Here is a 15746-nt window from a genome sequence, read left to right on the forward strand (position 1 = left end):
TCAAAAGCGGCGTCTGTGTAGGCAACCGTCTCGGGTGGCATTCTGCTTAGTTTTGTTACCAAGTGTTTGGCTCTGTGCTGGCGTCTTTCCTGATCGTGTTGTGGGTGCATGTTCTTGGGTATCGGTGAGATCGTGAGGGCTTTCCTAATTTTGGACTCAATGTGGAATGTCTGGTGTTTAGTGCCTCTGTTCCCTTGTAGTCCTACCCAGCTTAGAATTTGCTGCCCTGTCTTAGTTAGACTTAGGCGTTCGGCACCCTAACATATGCTGATTAAAATGGTTTGTGTCGATCTGGCATAGATTTAATCATGCAGCTTCCTGGGGCCGTTTTATGTGTCACCTGCGGCACGGCCGATCTCGAGGGGGAGCGCGCGCTCTTTCTTACGGCCTTCTCAATCGCCGCGGGAACAATGGGAAAGCTTCTCCTTGAGTTGCGCTCTCCGCCGCCGCAAGGGGCGCGACCTGCTCACTGTTCGCTCCGCGTCTGCTTCAGCGGAGGCTGGGGGTGGCTTTTGCCTGGTTTCGCGCTGTCGCTCGCGAGTTTCGTGGTTAGTGCAGCCCCAAAATTAAAGAACACAGAACGTAGATGATGCAGCGGCATGTCGTCAACGTACTACACACGTGAACGGATATAAAAAACACTGTCGTTCAGCAAACGTTCGACAAGCATGGCATACATTGCGGCATGGTAGCTACCTTTGTCAATTTTAATCCGAATTTTTCCCAAGCCTGTACAAGAAGGGGAATAAAAAAAAAACTGAATGAGCTGTGATCACATCGAAGATTCTTCAAGGCTAACATGACAGCAACTCGTCTGCGGCAGCAAAACCGTCTTTCAGCGCTTGATGCGAAACCATCCATGTAGCACCGAAGACAAAAGAATTTCATAAAAATGTAATGTAAATGTAAAGACAGACACATGAGCTGCTCATGTGTCTGTCTCGTCCGTTTGAGCTGTTTCTTCCTTCCGTTCAACATGAACCAACCATCCTGATAAAGCCCTCTTAAATTTGTATCCAGATAGCAATCTGCAGGGGTGGTGGTAGTATGAGCCTTTTTGTTTTTATTATAACGGTCAATTCACTCTGCATTGCACTGGATTATATATAGGATGTGCAGCAAAGAGCTTTAAAAAGTAATGGACCAGCTCCCATAGCCGCGGGTGCAAGCTTTAATGCACACTGCATATTGTGGGGTTGCCCAAAAACCGACTTGCGAGATGTACTAATAAAAAACCTGTTGTCCTCCGGATCTTACTTATTTAACAAGCAAGAGAAAGCATACTACAACATATATCACTATATGTACGCAGCAATAGACCTTGCCATTGGCTGTCCACAGCTCTTTGCTACCACTGATTGGACTATTATTAATTTCTACGGACGTGGTCACTTTCCAGTTTCTCTAAAACAAAAAAACGTGAATGCAAGCATAAATAATTTTAGTAAGTTTCAAGAGCATACTGCTAACTAGAAATTTTGAAGCTCTTGGCATTGTCCTCTTCATAAACCACTCAAGTGCAAATCATGACAATCCTTGGTTGCACTGCATGACAAAATGTGCACAGAAATACATTACAGAGGCATCAGGTAAATAACAAAACAAATAAAAACCATAGCTGTACACTCAGGTTTTTGGTCTTAAATGGCCTCCACAAAAAGTGCAATTGCTTGGAAATGCAGAATGTTGTGGCATATTCCTTGAGGTAGGAAAGTATGAGCAATCAAATGCTGTATGATATCACTTCAAGTCCTTGCTGGCAGAATACAGGTGCTGTGAGTTTTATACAGATACCTCTCCAAGTTTCTGATCCTGTGTGCAGCATATGGGCCCTTGTTCTTGAAATCAAAAAATAATGAGCAGACAGACACGCATGTACTGCCAAATGCTGTGCCATCCTATTACTGCAAGACGCATCATAGAAAAAAAAAAAAAGTGCATGTCTGTCATTTGCACAGAAGTTTGGCAACTGCCTTTATTCTCTGTGACATGCCATAAGAATTCATAGAGAAATTTTCTTTTCAATAACCTCATGACTTGCTTGCAAATCCAAGTCTGAAATTAGCTGGGTGCTACATCACCATAACCTGCCTAGAAACGATCACAGGCAACAGACTGCCTGTGTCAGCCACTATATGTGTAGTACTATGAACACTGAGAAAAAGTACCACACAGGCCTTAACATATTTGTCCAGGCAAGGGCTGCCACTCATGTCACCTGACAATTTTTACAGATCTCGTTATACACTGCAAATTAATATTTTAGGGCTACTGATACTTAATCACTTTCTAAAAGCTTCATAACCAGCACATTTTACTAACTTGAGTTAACCACTTCTGTTGTGCTTGGCGCTCTTTGGCTTCAGATCCCCTGCACCGTAAAATCCACCGTCACAAGGAGTTGCCTGCTTCTAGTGGCTAATGGCAGCAGTTATGCCAAAGCCGCAAACACTGTCTCAGCTACCAGTTTCACTATGTTATTGCTGCCATCTAAACTACATGTGGTTTATTTGTTATTTCAGGGTTATTTGTACTCTATGCAGTGCATATTACAATATGAAATAACAAGACAACAATGTCAGGTGCAGTTTCGGTGAATGAATCAATCTGCACTGACTTGTACAGAATGGGTGCTGTTGTACTGAGAGGCCAATTTATGCAAAGCATTCAGTTGTATCCCTGGACCAGGAGGATTATTAAATGCTGCAACAGCAGGCTCAGGTACGCACACCAAATCAATATGATCCGATTTACTGTATCTTATCCTTTTAACATTTGCATGGATGCCGAGAATGTCATACTGGTTGTTCACACCACCACTTGTGGTACCATTTTGTGAATGAGCTGTTACAATAGTTTCACCAATAAAATTGTTGTTTTTGATACGGCCCTTAGAATAGATGCTGCCTCCTTTCGGTCACTTTTTCTGCACACTGCACATTGTCGTGCTCAGAATGACTTTCAAGGTGTTGTTGCAGCTTGGTGCAGAAATGACGCAAACATTATGGTGATGGTTAATATATCTGCACGTTGTAAGAAATTTATCGTATGGCCTTGCTCAGTGAAGCAATTTCTCAAGAAAATCAGCTCAGTAGTCGAAGTAAATGCACAGTGGTCAAACCAAAATGGTATTTTCACACCCTAAAATAAATCTATACAGCATTATACAGTGTAGCAGTGGTGGAATATATGTCTTGGGCAAATTTTACTGCCCCAGTAGACAGGAGGAGAAAATGGTCTAGGCATATGTGTAGTGCACAAATATTCTGGAAGAAAGCGGCATTGTGCAGGGGTGCAAAGGGTAGGGAGCTCTTCTCAAGGGTACCTGGCAGATGGATGTTGGGAGCTTGTTGGCATATTGGAATTTGGAAGTGTAGTTGAAGTGGGCAATTTTAGGGACCGGGCCTGAAAAATATGAATTGCTAGTCTAGTTAGTCTTAATTAGGAGGTCAGTGTCCTGCTGTGAAGCACATCTCCCCTATCCCCACACATCCCGCATTTCTAGCAGGAGGTGCTTCTACACCCTACTAATGCTTCTCAAATGCATGTCCCCCCCCCCCCCCCCCCCCTCCTTATTTAGACACCTACTCTTAATTTAAGTTCCTAGAAAAAAGGGACTTAGAAGTCAGATAGTATGCAATACATATTTGTGGCAGTGATTCCGCGGGTCGCACTTCGCTATGTGGCCGTTGGACAGCGTTTAGCACGCAGTACATTGACAGCATGCTGTCCTAATCGATATACTCTCCATTGGCGCATGGATGGCGTGAAATAGAGCGCTTCAGTTTAGTGCATGCTCTGTCTGTTTCACACATGACGTCCCGCACGCTCAGACGACGTTAATTTTGTTCCTATACTCACGAAGCAGCTCGATAACCGCTGCATTTAACGCGAGCGCGAACAGTTAAAATCACACACACACACGCAAGAAAGAAAGAAAGAAAGAAAGAAAGAAAGAAAGAAAGAAAGAAAGAAAGAAAGAAAGAAAGAAAGAAAGAAAGAAAGAAAGAAAGAAAGAAAGAAAGAAAGAAAGAAAGAAAGAAACGAAACTATGCCGTTGCAGATGGGGCACGATTGAGCTTTATGGTTTCGTTGTTAGCATGTTTTTTTTTCTTGACCTGTGAAGCTTAAACGACGCAGGTTATATACATTACACAGAATAATTAAAAGAGTGCGCTAACTTGACAAAACAGACAAACGGGATGAAAAATATACAAGACAATAGACATAATTAAAGCGCAGACACTGCGCTTTGTGTCTCGTATTGTGTATTTTTTCATCCCGTTTGTCTGTTTTGTCAAGTTAATTAGCGCGCTCCTTTCATTATCATGAACACCCAACTAGCCCCCTTTAAAGCATTATTACACAGATACGCGTTGTGGTTTGCAGCCGCTACAGATATAACGCAAATCGTAGCGCACGCCCGCTCAACGCGATCGACGGTGCTCGAGCTCGGAGCTGAGGCGCGACTAGTGCGTTTAGGACGTTCTGAACATGCAGCACAGTGATGGTGCCAAGTCTTGCATACTCGCGGAGATTCATACATATATATATGGTGGTACATTGCGCTTGTAGAAAAAAAAGAAAGAGAAGACAGATCTTAGAAGTGTAGTAAACATAATAATAAAAATTAGAGGGTCTCTTAAATGCCTGGAGGAGAATGGCGAAAGCCTACCCTTTCTATCCTATAATGTGCCTCCAATCATTAGCCTCTTGTCGGCATTCGTTACAGTGCTACTTTTAATTTAATTGGTTTACAGGAAAGGGAAGGCGCAGTACCTATCACACTTTCTCCGGCAAGTGTGAGTTAGGACGGTATACACAATCGCTGCTGTCGCGTGGCGTTCCTTAGCGCGCGTTCAAGTGCGGCGTTGCAGATGGCAGGGACGCATCCCGCCTCGGACAGTCAGAACGCTGCAAAAGCGGGGCACACTTTGTCCACCACAGCATGAGCCATTAAAGGCTTTCGCTTAAAAGTAGTCGGTATCTGGCCCGTACGTGATTGTCTTAGCAGTCTGCAGAGCTCGTCACTCAGGCGGGCGTGTGTACAACATGGCTGCATATGGTGCACACAATATAAGTTCGGGTGTGCTGGCAGAATGAAATCATCCTCCCTCCCCTTTTCCTTCCTGTTGAACAGGCGGGAAGAGGAAAGCATGCAGGGCAAATTTCATGCTGTGGGAACACACACAGGCTCACATGAGTGAATTCGCTGACGGTTACGCGCACGGCCGATGAAACCAGCGCTGTTAGTAGATCGTTAGTGTCGGTTCGATCGGCGGAAACAGCACAGTGTATGCGAGAAAATAAGTGACCTCACGTCCGTTACTTGTGCTCCCGTCGTTCTGAGCTACGCAGCAATCCGCCTTTTGCGGCAGGATGTGGCGCCACCATGCGGGAGTTTTAAGAAACTCTTTGAGCGGCAGTGTAGCAGACGACACGAAAGCGCACCATACGAAATAGCCAGGATAACAAGCGAAAGCTCCCCTCTTTTTTTGCCCTCGGGCGGAAAGTAATGCCAGTGTAATTGCAGTATCATGTTCCCTCTGTATGGGGGAATGTTTCAGCGTTTTCACAACCCACTCATAACGCACGCAGATGCTGTCTTTGCACTGTAGGAACGTGTAGCGCGTGCCATGACGCGGGCCGTGCTCGACGTGACGGCATGAGACGTCTCTCAGCGTGCAGATTCACTATACAGTGTATAAGGAGAGAGCGGCGGCAGAGGGAAAGAGATCTCAAAGGGCAAAGCAGCCAGGGGTTTGTTGACGCCGCAGCGCTCGATGAAATCGTCTCCTGTGACTCAATGCGACCGGCGCATATGCGGTCTTGAGTTACCGAGCACATACGGTCACCGCGGCGCCGGCGCCTTGCGTCATGGTCTAGCGTCTAGCTATTGGCCTCGAGATCGAGCAGAGTCGCCACCTTGCGGCTCAGCGGCGAAACCTACTCAGTGTGGATGCGTTTTCGCTTCGCGTGCCAGCCCGCAGTGATTTACGCGCGCTCATGTGGCGTGTGTAAGAGTGTTTTTGTTTGTTGCGTGGTTCCTGTGAACTTTTGCTTACCTATATGCCTCTTGCAAAATGAATATGAACGATCTATAACCCCACGCTTCATTAAAAAAATATATATACTTGTCCGCATCGAGTATGTCATGCTTGGAAAGGACATCATCCATCGCGGTCTTCGGCGCTTGAGATCCTTTGACACGCAATGTCTCATACGAAGTGGTACTGTCGTTAGCACCGTGTCAAAGCAAAACAGGTCACTGCCGTCAATAAAAGTTAATGCAAACGCTCAGAAATCGCATATTCCCGTTTCTGTTTGGAATAATATGCCACCGCAGACTGCTTCATATAGCAGAATGCAGTTTGAACAGACCACTGTATGCCTGCTATGCCTTCTTTATGCACGATAGAGTTGTCAGTACTTTTCTTTTTGTTTTGCTTTTAAACCTCTGTCGCGGTGTCTCAATGGTAAGGGCACTCGACTGCTGATTTCGAGAACGGGGGATTCAATCACAACCGTTTCAAAAGGCGCTCCTCCGCTGTGGGATTTGACTGCACAATAAGCAATCCCACGTGGCAAATGTGGTGTTAATAATGAAAAAAAAAAAATGACACCAAAACCAGCCACTGCAATCATCCGTCATAGCCGATACCGCTTTCATACGTTAAACCCGGGCCAATATGCATTTCTTTTCTTTTTTTTTTCTGCTGTTGAAGGCTCCTTTGCATCCGTAAAAGTGGTGTTGCAAAAATGCTCGAATGTTTGGGAAACATCTTCCCTGCCCCTAATTGTTACACTAAATATTACATAATACACCTAGATTAATATACTTTACTCGTAGCCAATTATAATCATTATAATCCCTTTTCGTCCAAGTGCTGTCTTCCGAGCAAACTCGTCGTTTCTGACAAGGGGAGTAACACAGCTTCATGCGGGCTTAAATATCAGTGTTTAGTTCGGGAATAAATACATTTTTATAGTCGCATGATAAGATGCCCTCCATTTCTTTCGCAATTGTTTTATATCCAGCACCTGTTTTGGAAGCAACCTTAATATTTTACTTCGCATAAGATTTAGTCACTGCTAAATAATTAGTGATAAAGAAATTTTCAGCCTGAAATATTGCTTCCCAGAACATGACAGTGCCCATGCGCAGTTTATAACGATGTCTTTGCAGCGAGTAATTCGTAGCTTGCACTTTAACGTTACTGAAAATTAATCGCTGATTATTGTAAATTCTGTCAAGTGTGTAAAAGTTCTCTCACATGGTGAAATTTATTGGCATTGCAAAACAAAATAATTACACTACTAATTTACCATTAAATATTAACATATCACACACATCAGAAATCCCTTATACTTTCCTCGGTTTCAGGAAATCGTTTACAGTTAGTGGCGTATGCAGTAATACCCTATCACATTCTATGACAGTGGCCGCAAAAAGCATGTCGGCAAATTTAATCCACTCAGCGCTGTATACGTGAACAATCAGCTTTCCTGTGCGGCGAGGTTTCCTGTATAGTGTCGGCGTGAACTCATTTTTGGGGAATACTTGTGCGTAGTTGTCTGGGCCAGAGTTGATGCGCACTCAGTCTAAAGCAACTCGCCATGCAGTAAGCTGCTAGTGCTATACATTTAACCTGCTTAATCATCGAGTCAAGTACGATATAATGAACCAGGCTTTCTCGATTCAATCTAAAGTGCTGCAGGTCAGAGCCCAAACCTTGTATCTGCGTGAGCTTGACACTAAAATCGCCTATCTCACTCGCATGTGACACGCGTAAACTGTTTAAAAGTCGATAAGAAAAATAAAGCTGTCTAGGCAGGCTTAAGTATTAGGCGCGTGAGCGCGGTACAGCGCAAGAAACGTGCAAAGTAAATCTAGAAGACTGGTGGTTGCGTGCTTTGTTTTCCTGAAATCCGCTCTTCTTCTGCTGCATTGGCAAAATCCTTGGATTTTTTTTCTGCAATATTGCAGAAATACCGTAGAAGACACGTTTTCATCGCCAACAAACCCTCCGTAAACTCGGAAGCAGACCTACGCAGCGCAGCGTGCGTTTCCGCGAGCGCCGTCGGCTGCCGATCCACACTACCGGAGCGACGGTGGCGCCACCTCTAGGTCGATCTCGCGGCGAATAGGATTTCATCTACGAAGCTTAGCAGAGAGGCACACCCCCTGAACAGGGCATTGTCCGGGCCGGAATGCTTAACAGAAGCCTGCTCGAAACGCGCGGCATGTTTCTCACAATCGATGATTAACACTATAGCCCTGCAGGTTTCTGCCGCCCAGAACGTATGTGGTCGCAGTGGTCAAAAGGTTCGATGCACAAAGAATGGTCTTTCTGTTGTGAAAAGATCCACAACCTTTCAACCTCGGCAGCGATTTCTGCGGAATCAACGACCTGATGACACATGCGCATGTCGGTCAGGAACTGACACTGAGCATGAACCCTCCAGGAGACTCATTTGTGCCGGGTGGTTTCTTTGCCGTTGCAGACGGTTGGACAAAGACAGCAAATTTTAAGCTCCCTAACGAAGGGCAGCTGATTGCATACATGGAGAAAAGTGGAGCACGATACTCGCGACAAACAGCGAAGGGCAAGAAGTACCGTGAAGAAGGGTATATACGAAACCTGATGTTTAACAACTTATCATCGGATCTCTCGTACGCCCTCCTTCGCAGTATTTGTCTACCTTCAATGAAAGGCGGCTATTACATTGTGCATGCCGTTGTGGAGAAGACGACAGGCAACGTGCTTTCGGGCCACTGCTTATGCCCTGCCGGGTGAGTAAACTACTGGCAAACTTTCATAGGCATTGATACTTTGCTGACACGTACGTCCTCGCTAAACTGCAAGTATTGCTTTCTCGATTATCGCAGCCTTAGTGGAACTTGCCAGCATGTCGTTGGGCTGCTCCTGGCGGCATCTGATGCGGCGCCATGCGAAAGTGCCACGTGCACTGATCTCCCCTGTTCGTGGATTGTGCCTTCACAAGGTGGGGGAAAATATCAACGTTCGTCCTCATAATCAGTATAGAAATAAGTTTTCTTTTGTTGATTTTGCAAGGTTAGCAAGAATATTTCAATTTACATGTGGATTTTCTCTAGCCAGGGTATTTGTGCGGAGATTTCCTGAATAGCACTTTTGCATTAGGTATACTTTGTTCTTGGTCCCCGGTACATTTGCTCAGACCTCTTCATAAGATATATTTTTGAAAACTTCAAATGGTACTTTGTCTTTTAGCATCTCGACGCTTGTTGTATTGACCTGACAGTGTATTCTTCCTTCACTTTGTTGTACTCATACGGCAGTGCATTTTTTTTTTCATTCTGTTGCCAGCGATTATTGTTTTCCCGCAAAGTTATATTCTCATCCCGCTAAAATTCCTGGTGGATTGCATTATCTATAAATAAAATTTTATGTGGTGAACTGCACAAAATTAACACCAGGTATAAATTTTGATATCTAATACTACCATACTGATAACAGCACTTATAATGAAAATAATGCCAACTTGAAAGGCTAAATCACAAAGCATTAATAGGAGAACTACCCTTGAATTCATCAGTAGTGCTTGCGTTTCTGTGAAGAGCAAAGTAAATTCGTATAAGGACTGTCAATGCAAATTATGAACTGCAGAAAGCGGATAGGAATAATTTTTAACTAATGGAAGTAATTTCCTATTCACTCATTTTTAATGATCATTCATTTATTTCAGCAAAAAAGACAGAACCACCAATGCCACTCTCAGATATTGCTTTCTGTAAAAGTGGGAGCAGGAAACGGTGCTACGATCCTACGCCAGGTAAAGAACCAGCAGATCCCACTGGCCTCCTACATGCACTGCAAGAAGCTTCACCGAACTGCCTTGTCCTGCGCTACGCAAAACAACAGGACACTGCAGAAAACGTACGTAAATATATTTGCGAATTATCTGGTACAAAACAGGTACAGATTTTAAAACTGATAATATGCACCTAATCTGGCAGTGTAGAAGTAAGCAGAAGGTGATTGATTACCTGAAGTTGTATGCAGGACAAAAAAAAATCATAATTTCAGTGCTCCAGAATTAGAATTACTGGCTTTTGAATTATTCACCGACCTATTCAAGTGAGGAAGCTTCTAATCATTTGTGCATTCACCAGTTATGTGCTTGAGTGCATCTGCTAAGTGTAAGAAATGTGGGTGACACATAGTGGAGGATATTCACCAGCCCAAGGGCCAAGAAAAAAATGTCAGGCATTAGAGAATTTACACTAACAAAAATCACTTATTAAACAACACAACCTTTAATGTAACATGTCTGACAGCTCAGGATAAACAAAATTTTGTTTTTGATGATACATAAACATTGATGACCATCATCTTCTGTGTCCACACAACATTTTTTTTTTAGCCTGAATGTGTGGATAAGGTTCACTCTTTTATGTCGTGATATGCTTTGGTGACATCCATAAGACAATGAACAGGTTTGAACTGCATTTTCAACACTGTTTTCTCACTGAGGAGTTCATTTCAGGTCACAGACCAAACTGAAGGTGTGCAGAACTTTCAAAGTAATGACACACCACTCATTCAAGACAACGAGGATCTCTTGAGTGCCTCAAGCCAAGCACTCATTCAAGAAACATTTGATGGTAAGGAAATTAATGAATGTACACATCCAAACACATATGTGCCACAAGTAGCATCACTGCCAAAATTGAACTATAGAGTTTACTTCCCAGCTATGTAGTGGAGCCCCCCCAACACCCTTAACGACCAAAAGGTCTCGAGAGGTGAGGACAGCAGTTCTTTCCTTACACAGATTTAAAGCGAAAGGGGTGCAAAGTAGTCCACTGCACAGCTGAGAAATAAATCCCCATTCATTACAAACAGCCATTGTTAGCCTGACATCGTACCTTGACCTACGGTAATACCTCAACATCATTTGCATGAAAAGTGCTGGTTTGTTTTACATCAATAGCACATTTTTTTTTTTTTGCAGCTATCCAACCACTTACTATTGATGACAGAGCTGCCATCTTGGAGTCAACTATAGGCCAAGCGGAAAGTGAGGCATGGCATGTGGAGCGCACTGGACGTCTGACAGCATCAATGTTTCATAGAATTTTACGGTGCCGCAAGCCTGAGGGTGTGGTCAAAGACATACTTTACCCTCGCCAAGTTTCTACAGAGGCAATGCGTTATGGAAGCTACCACGAAAAAGATGCAGTAGATGCATACCAAGAGATCATGGCCTCCAGGGGCAGCAGAATTTCTGTCGGGTACACTGGGCTGCATGTACACAGCCAATACCCATTCATTGGTGCTTCTCCTGACAGACTTGTCTTTGAAGGCAATGACATTGGACTCCTGGAGGTAAAATGTCCATTTGCCTTAAAAGGCAAGGATGTCAGAGAAGCAGCACTTGCTAAGAAATTCTGCTGCCAAATCATTAATGGTGCAGTCGAGCTAAAAAAAAATCATGCTTATTACTACCAGATTCAGGGCATGATGGGTGTTACAGGTCTACAGTGGTGCGATTTCGTTGTATGGATGAATGCTGCAAATGTAGAGGTCTCAACACATGTTGAGAGAATTTTCTTTCAACAAGCCATGTGGGAGCAGGAAATACTGCCCGGTCTAATTAATTTTTACAAGAACTGCATTGTACCAGAGAACCTGACAGGAAGAGTAAAGAGGGGGCTTCCTTTACATAGGGCAGAAAAATGAGCTGCATAATCTCAAAGGAAGTACGAATTTGTGCTGTTAGTTTTAATTTTATTTGCACATGCTCTCTTGTCAAACCCGGTGAAGCTTCTCTTTGGTTCATTAATGTGCTGTTCTTTCTTCATCTGAACTGAACCACTTATTACGTAATAAAACAGAGTTAATCTTTTTTATTTTGGTTTCATGCCCTAGCTGCAGGCCTTTGACGAGCTTTTTAAATCTGATATAAAATGCAAATCATGGGGTGTAACATTTCAAAGTAACATATAGGCTATCACAGATGTCATAGACGGGGGCTTCAGTTTCATTTGGACCAATAGGGTTGGACATCTTAGGTTACTGTTGCAACAGCTGATGAAAATTTCCAAGTTTCACAACCATGTCCAATTGGAGCTCACTGACGCGCAGAAATTATAGGAACCTGAAAGTTGGACAGCAGAGCACAAGTCCTAAATATGCTACTGGCAATATCAAGCATGTTAATGGGAACTGGCTTGTCTAAAAAGTGAAACTCCTTGATGCGCCGTATTACTCTCTCAATGTGAATTCTAGCCCCAGCAAGTTTTCGTGTTGCAATGACATCAGCTGCTGGAAGCTGGCTTCCCTTTTTAAATGGGGGTATGTACACTTGGATTGTTGGTGGAAAAATGGTATCCAAGCGGAAGCCCTTGTCAACCATAACACCATCACCAGGGTCTAGGTGGTCCAACAAGCGGCTTTTCTGAACAACTTCAGTATCGCTGACATGGCCACCCCACAAGTCAGGAACAAAGCAAACATAACCATCAGGCGTGGCACCTACAAGTGCTTTGAAAGTATTATAGTGCTTATAAGGCGAGAAAGTTTGTCTCTGAGCAGTCAGCCTCGAGGACTTCTGTATTCTAACTTCAGTACAGTCCAACAAAACCCTAGTCTTAGGAAAATCTGCAAATGAGTGTGGCATGTGCTTTTGCACTTCATTTAATTTGGGCAATCTCATCAGCGCAGATAACTCTTTATCCAAAAAATTAACCCATGTGCAAAAAATGCGACTCAGTGCCGATTGTGAGATGCCAAATATTCTTGCGACCTCTTTGGCACACACACCTGTCCGAAGCCTGTAAAGAACCATAAACAGTTCCTCTCTTGTTAAGAGTTGTCTTCCTTTTGCCTGCTGCTGCAAATTGCTCTTTTCGTTCCAATAAACCATCTGCTTAGCATTTGTCTCGATGTGTTTGTACAATGCATCAAACTGGGCCTTGCACTGCAGTCCTGTATAAAATTTAAAAGAGTCTGGGTGCACAGTATCCACTGAGAAGCTGCGAAACTGTAGCCTTCTGCACTTGACTTCCAACTGCCGATTTTTTCTTTTCAAACTGGCAATCTCGGTCAGCAGGCTGGTCCCTTCACTTGCGTAGAGAGGTTCTCTCTGCCCGCTGCTGGCTGCTGGTGCATCTTGAAGCAAGAGCAATGCAGCAGCAGCTTCACTTTCTGCGGACACACCTGTTGCATCTGCAGAAGTTTATACAGATGTAAAGACAGCAAGAGCACAGTGATGTTCTATGGTGCGTCAATAAATTCACTTAACAGACCAAAAAGTCATATTTCAGGTTTCTTTTACCTTTAGCATCCTTGTTTTGAAAGCACTACGCACCACGGAGTACTTGCCTGTGTTTGAACTGCCAATTCCAGTCCGGTCAGTATCAGTGCTGCAACTGGCGGTTCTCATGTCGCTGTCCATGCTATCTTGTTCACCTTAACAAATAATAAGAAATTTATCAGTTTTGTTTTAGCGGTGTACCACAGCTAGTCAGCTCTGCAACATTTCTGTGCACCGCCTTTGTAAATATTTTGCTCTCACCTCTTGAAAACTCGCTGTTTGTTTCTTCGTTCTGGTCTGAAAGATAGAGCGTAAACCACTGAATCATTAAAAGGAAATACCCGAGTGAAACCCATGCTCGCAGAATCACTATTAAATACTAAAATTATTAATGAATACTATTTTGGTTTATGTCTGGACCGTGTGCTATCTGTAGTCATGCCACCGAAAAATATACAAGAGAGTGAATAACTCAGAACCAGGGCAAAAACCCTCAGTGACATGCTCAAACTGCTCACAGACGCGAGAAATATATTTGCATCAAGTACCAGGCCTAATATATTTTCATGTACAACGAGTATCATGCGAGCCTGTAGTATCTAAAACTAAAACAAATAAATGAATACAAATGAACGCGCCTCTTCCATTACGCTGGGGGGGGGGGGGGGGCTTAAAAAGATAAACACCTGTGCTGAACGCGACGTCGTACGCTGGTGATCTCAGCTTGCCGTCATAACGCTTCCCTCTTACTACTATACGAGCATCGTTTCGTTTCCGCAAAAGACCTACCTGCTGTGGAGGCATCAAGCACCCTTTTCAGACGGTCGACGTGCCGCGTATAACGATGGATGGCGGCCTTCTTCTTTGTCTCGTTGGTGTAAACGAACACCGAAGGGACAAAATCTGGGTGCCTTGGCGAAAACGAAGGCGAGCCTGTAAGTTAAAAAAAAAAAAACCTGACTGTCATGAAAGAGTATCAAGCGGCAAAGACACCATATTACTACAAGGCAAACTCATGACCGGCTCAACCATTCGACTCGCGAACAGCGGTGCCAAAACAAACGCCGTATTTTTTTTTTTTTATTGTTAGTCAGGCGGTAGTCACGATAAAACATGCTGAATATTACGGTAGAGCACGCACAGCTACCTGTGATATCTGCGCTACTCGGCCCCTTCGCATATGAAGAAAACAAACGACAAAAATATCGTGGTCAGGCCCCGTCGCACATAAAGCAAACACGCACTAAATAAATGCTACTGCGGCTATCACTGGTGGGTTACAGGCTTGGTGCAAACTCCGGTAGGTACTTTTCATCATGCACATTTCCTTTAGATGCATACATACCTGTAACGAAGTGTTTTTCGCACAGTCGAGAGCACGCAGTCGGCTGCCAAGGTCGCCCATTCACGTCTTGACGCTTGGTTGCCCTAATCCAAGCTTCACGCCGTTGCTGGTCGCGGCTCGCCGAAGGAAACCTAAAAAAACGCGTCTTGCATCCCGGCACGCCTCGAGAGTGGCAGCCGTAAGCGGCACAGGTGGTTGGCATCGTGTTACCGAAGATGTGAACGTGACCGCACCTCCAGCCCCCGTGCGTTGGCTATGAGTGCGGCGACGAGAAGCGCCGTCGAAGCCGCTCAGTGTGTTTTCATCAGTCGCCGCTGGGGCTTCGCGCATGCGCAGAGAACTCGCGCAAAAGGCGGATTATACATAGGTTTCTCCACCATCCATTTTTTGCACTCCACCGGGGGAGCTATAGTGCGGGCATTCCCAAACTATATGTGATCGAGGATCCTATAGCTGATCTCATCACAGCGGCACTGGCCTCGGGGAACATTGTGGTTCGCCATAACAGCTACAGGGCACATGTATGTAGGCTTGCAATCGTGTTCACACGATTGCCTGTCTGCAGTCGAGCACCATGCAATGCGATATACATACCGGGCGCTAGACTACTGTGCATCAAGGATGCGGGATCGAATTCCAGCCGCGGCGGTCGCTTTTCAATGGAGGCGAAATGAAAGCGCCCTAATGTGCCCTGTTGTGCTGCTCATTGTCAGTGCACGGTAAAGAACCCCAGGTGGTCGAAATTTCCGGAGCCCTCCACTACGGCGCGCTATCTTTCTAACCAATTCGCGTGGTGTATATATCTGAGAAACAGTGCATTTATTCTGACAATGCTACCTCCAAAATACGTCTTCGTAATAAACTAACGTTCGTTGTAACTGCGCAGCCTGTGTAAGTGGGCTCGATTAGCTGTATATATAAACTCCCTCGCCAAGGGTACCCCATAGCTTATAACGCGCGCATATCTAATGAGCCAATTTTTCTCATTAAGTTTTTGGTACTACAGTTTGTGGTTTCTACGCGGGCTTAGACCACCAACCACCGCGGGTTCGAGCGTCGCGCGAGCCGAAGCCCCGATCAGCCGTCACCACGCGCACAC

At 44.5% G+C, this 15746-nt stretch overlaps 2 protein-coding genes across 2 annotated transcripts in view; one reads left to right on the top strand and one right to left on the bottom strand.

Moving 5' to 3' along the window:
• The window catches only part of LOC146183126 (uncharacterized), a 25389-nt gene extending 13663 nt beyond the window's left edge, over positions 1-11726 (top strand). Inside the window, exon 2 of the mRNA XM_084608334.1 lies at positions 10999-11726. Coding sequence (XP_084464460.1) covers positions 10999-11726 — 728 coding nt within the window. The remainder of the gene's footprint in view (positions 1-10998) is intronic.
• On the bottom strand, positions 10793-14865 carry LOC146183127 (uncharacterized). The gene is made up of 5 exons (XM_084608335.1): positions 14648-14865; positions 14092-14235; positions 13564-13599; positions 13371-13457; positions 10793-13214 (listed from the first exon to the last, which is right to left on the bottom strand). The coding sequence occupies exons 1-5, from the start codon at positions 14847-14849 to the stop codon at positions 12118-12120; spliced, it is 1566 nt and encodes a 521-aa protein (XP_084464461.1). The 5' UTR covers positions 14850-14865; the 3' UTR covers positions 10793-12117.
• Between the last annotated feature and the right edge of the window lie 881 nt (positions 14866-15746).

The sequence above is a fragment of the Amblyomma maculatum genome, chromosome 7 (genome assembly GCF_055883805.1).
Source record: "Amblyomma maculatum isolate TAMU_Amacu chromosome 7, ASM5588380v1, whole genome shotgun sequence".
Taxonomy (NCBI): domain Eukaryota; kingdom Metazoa; phylum Arthropoda; class Arachnida; order Ixodida; family Ixodidae; genus Amblyomma; species Amblyomma maculatum.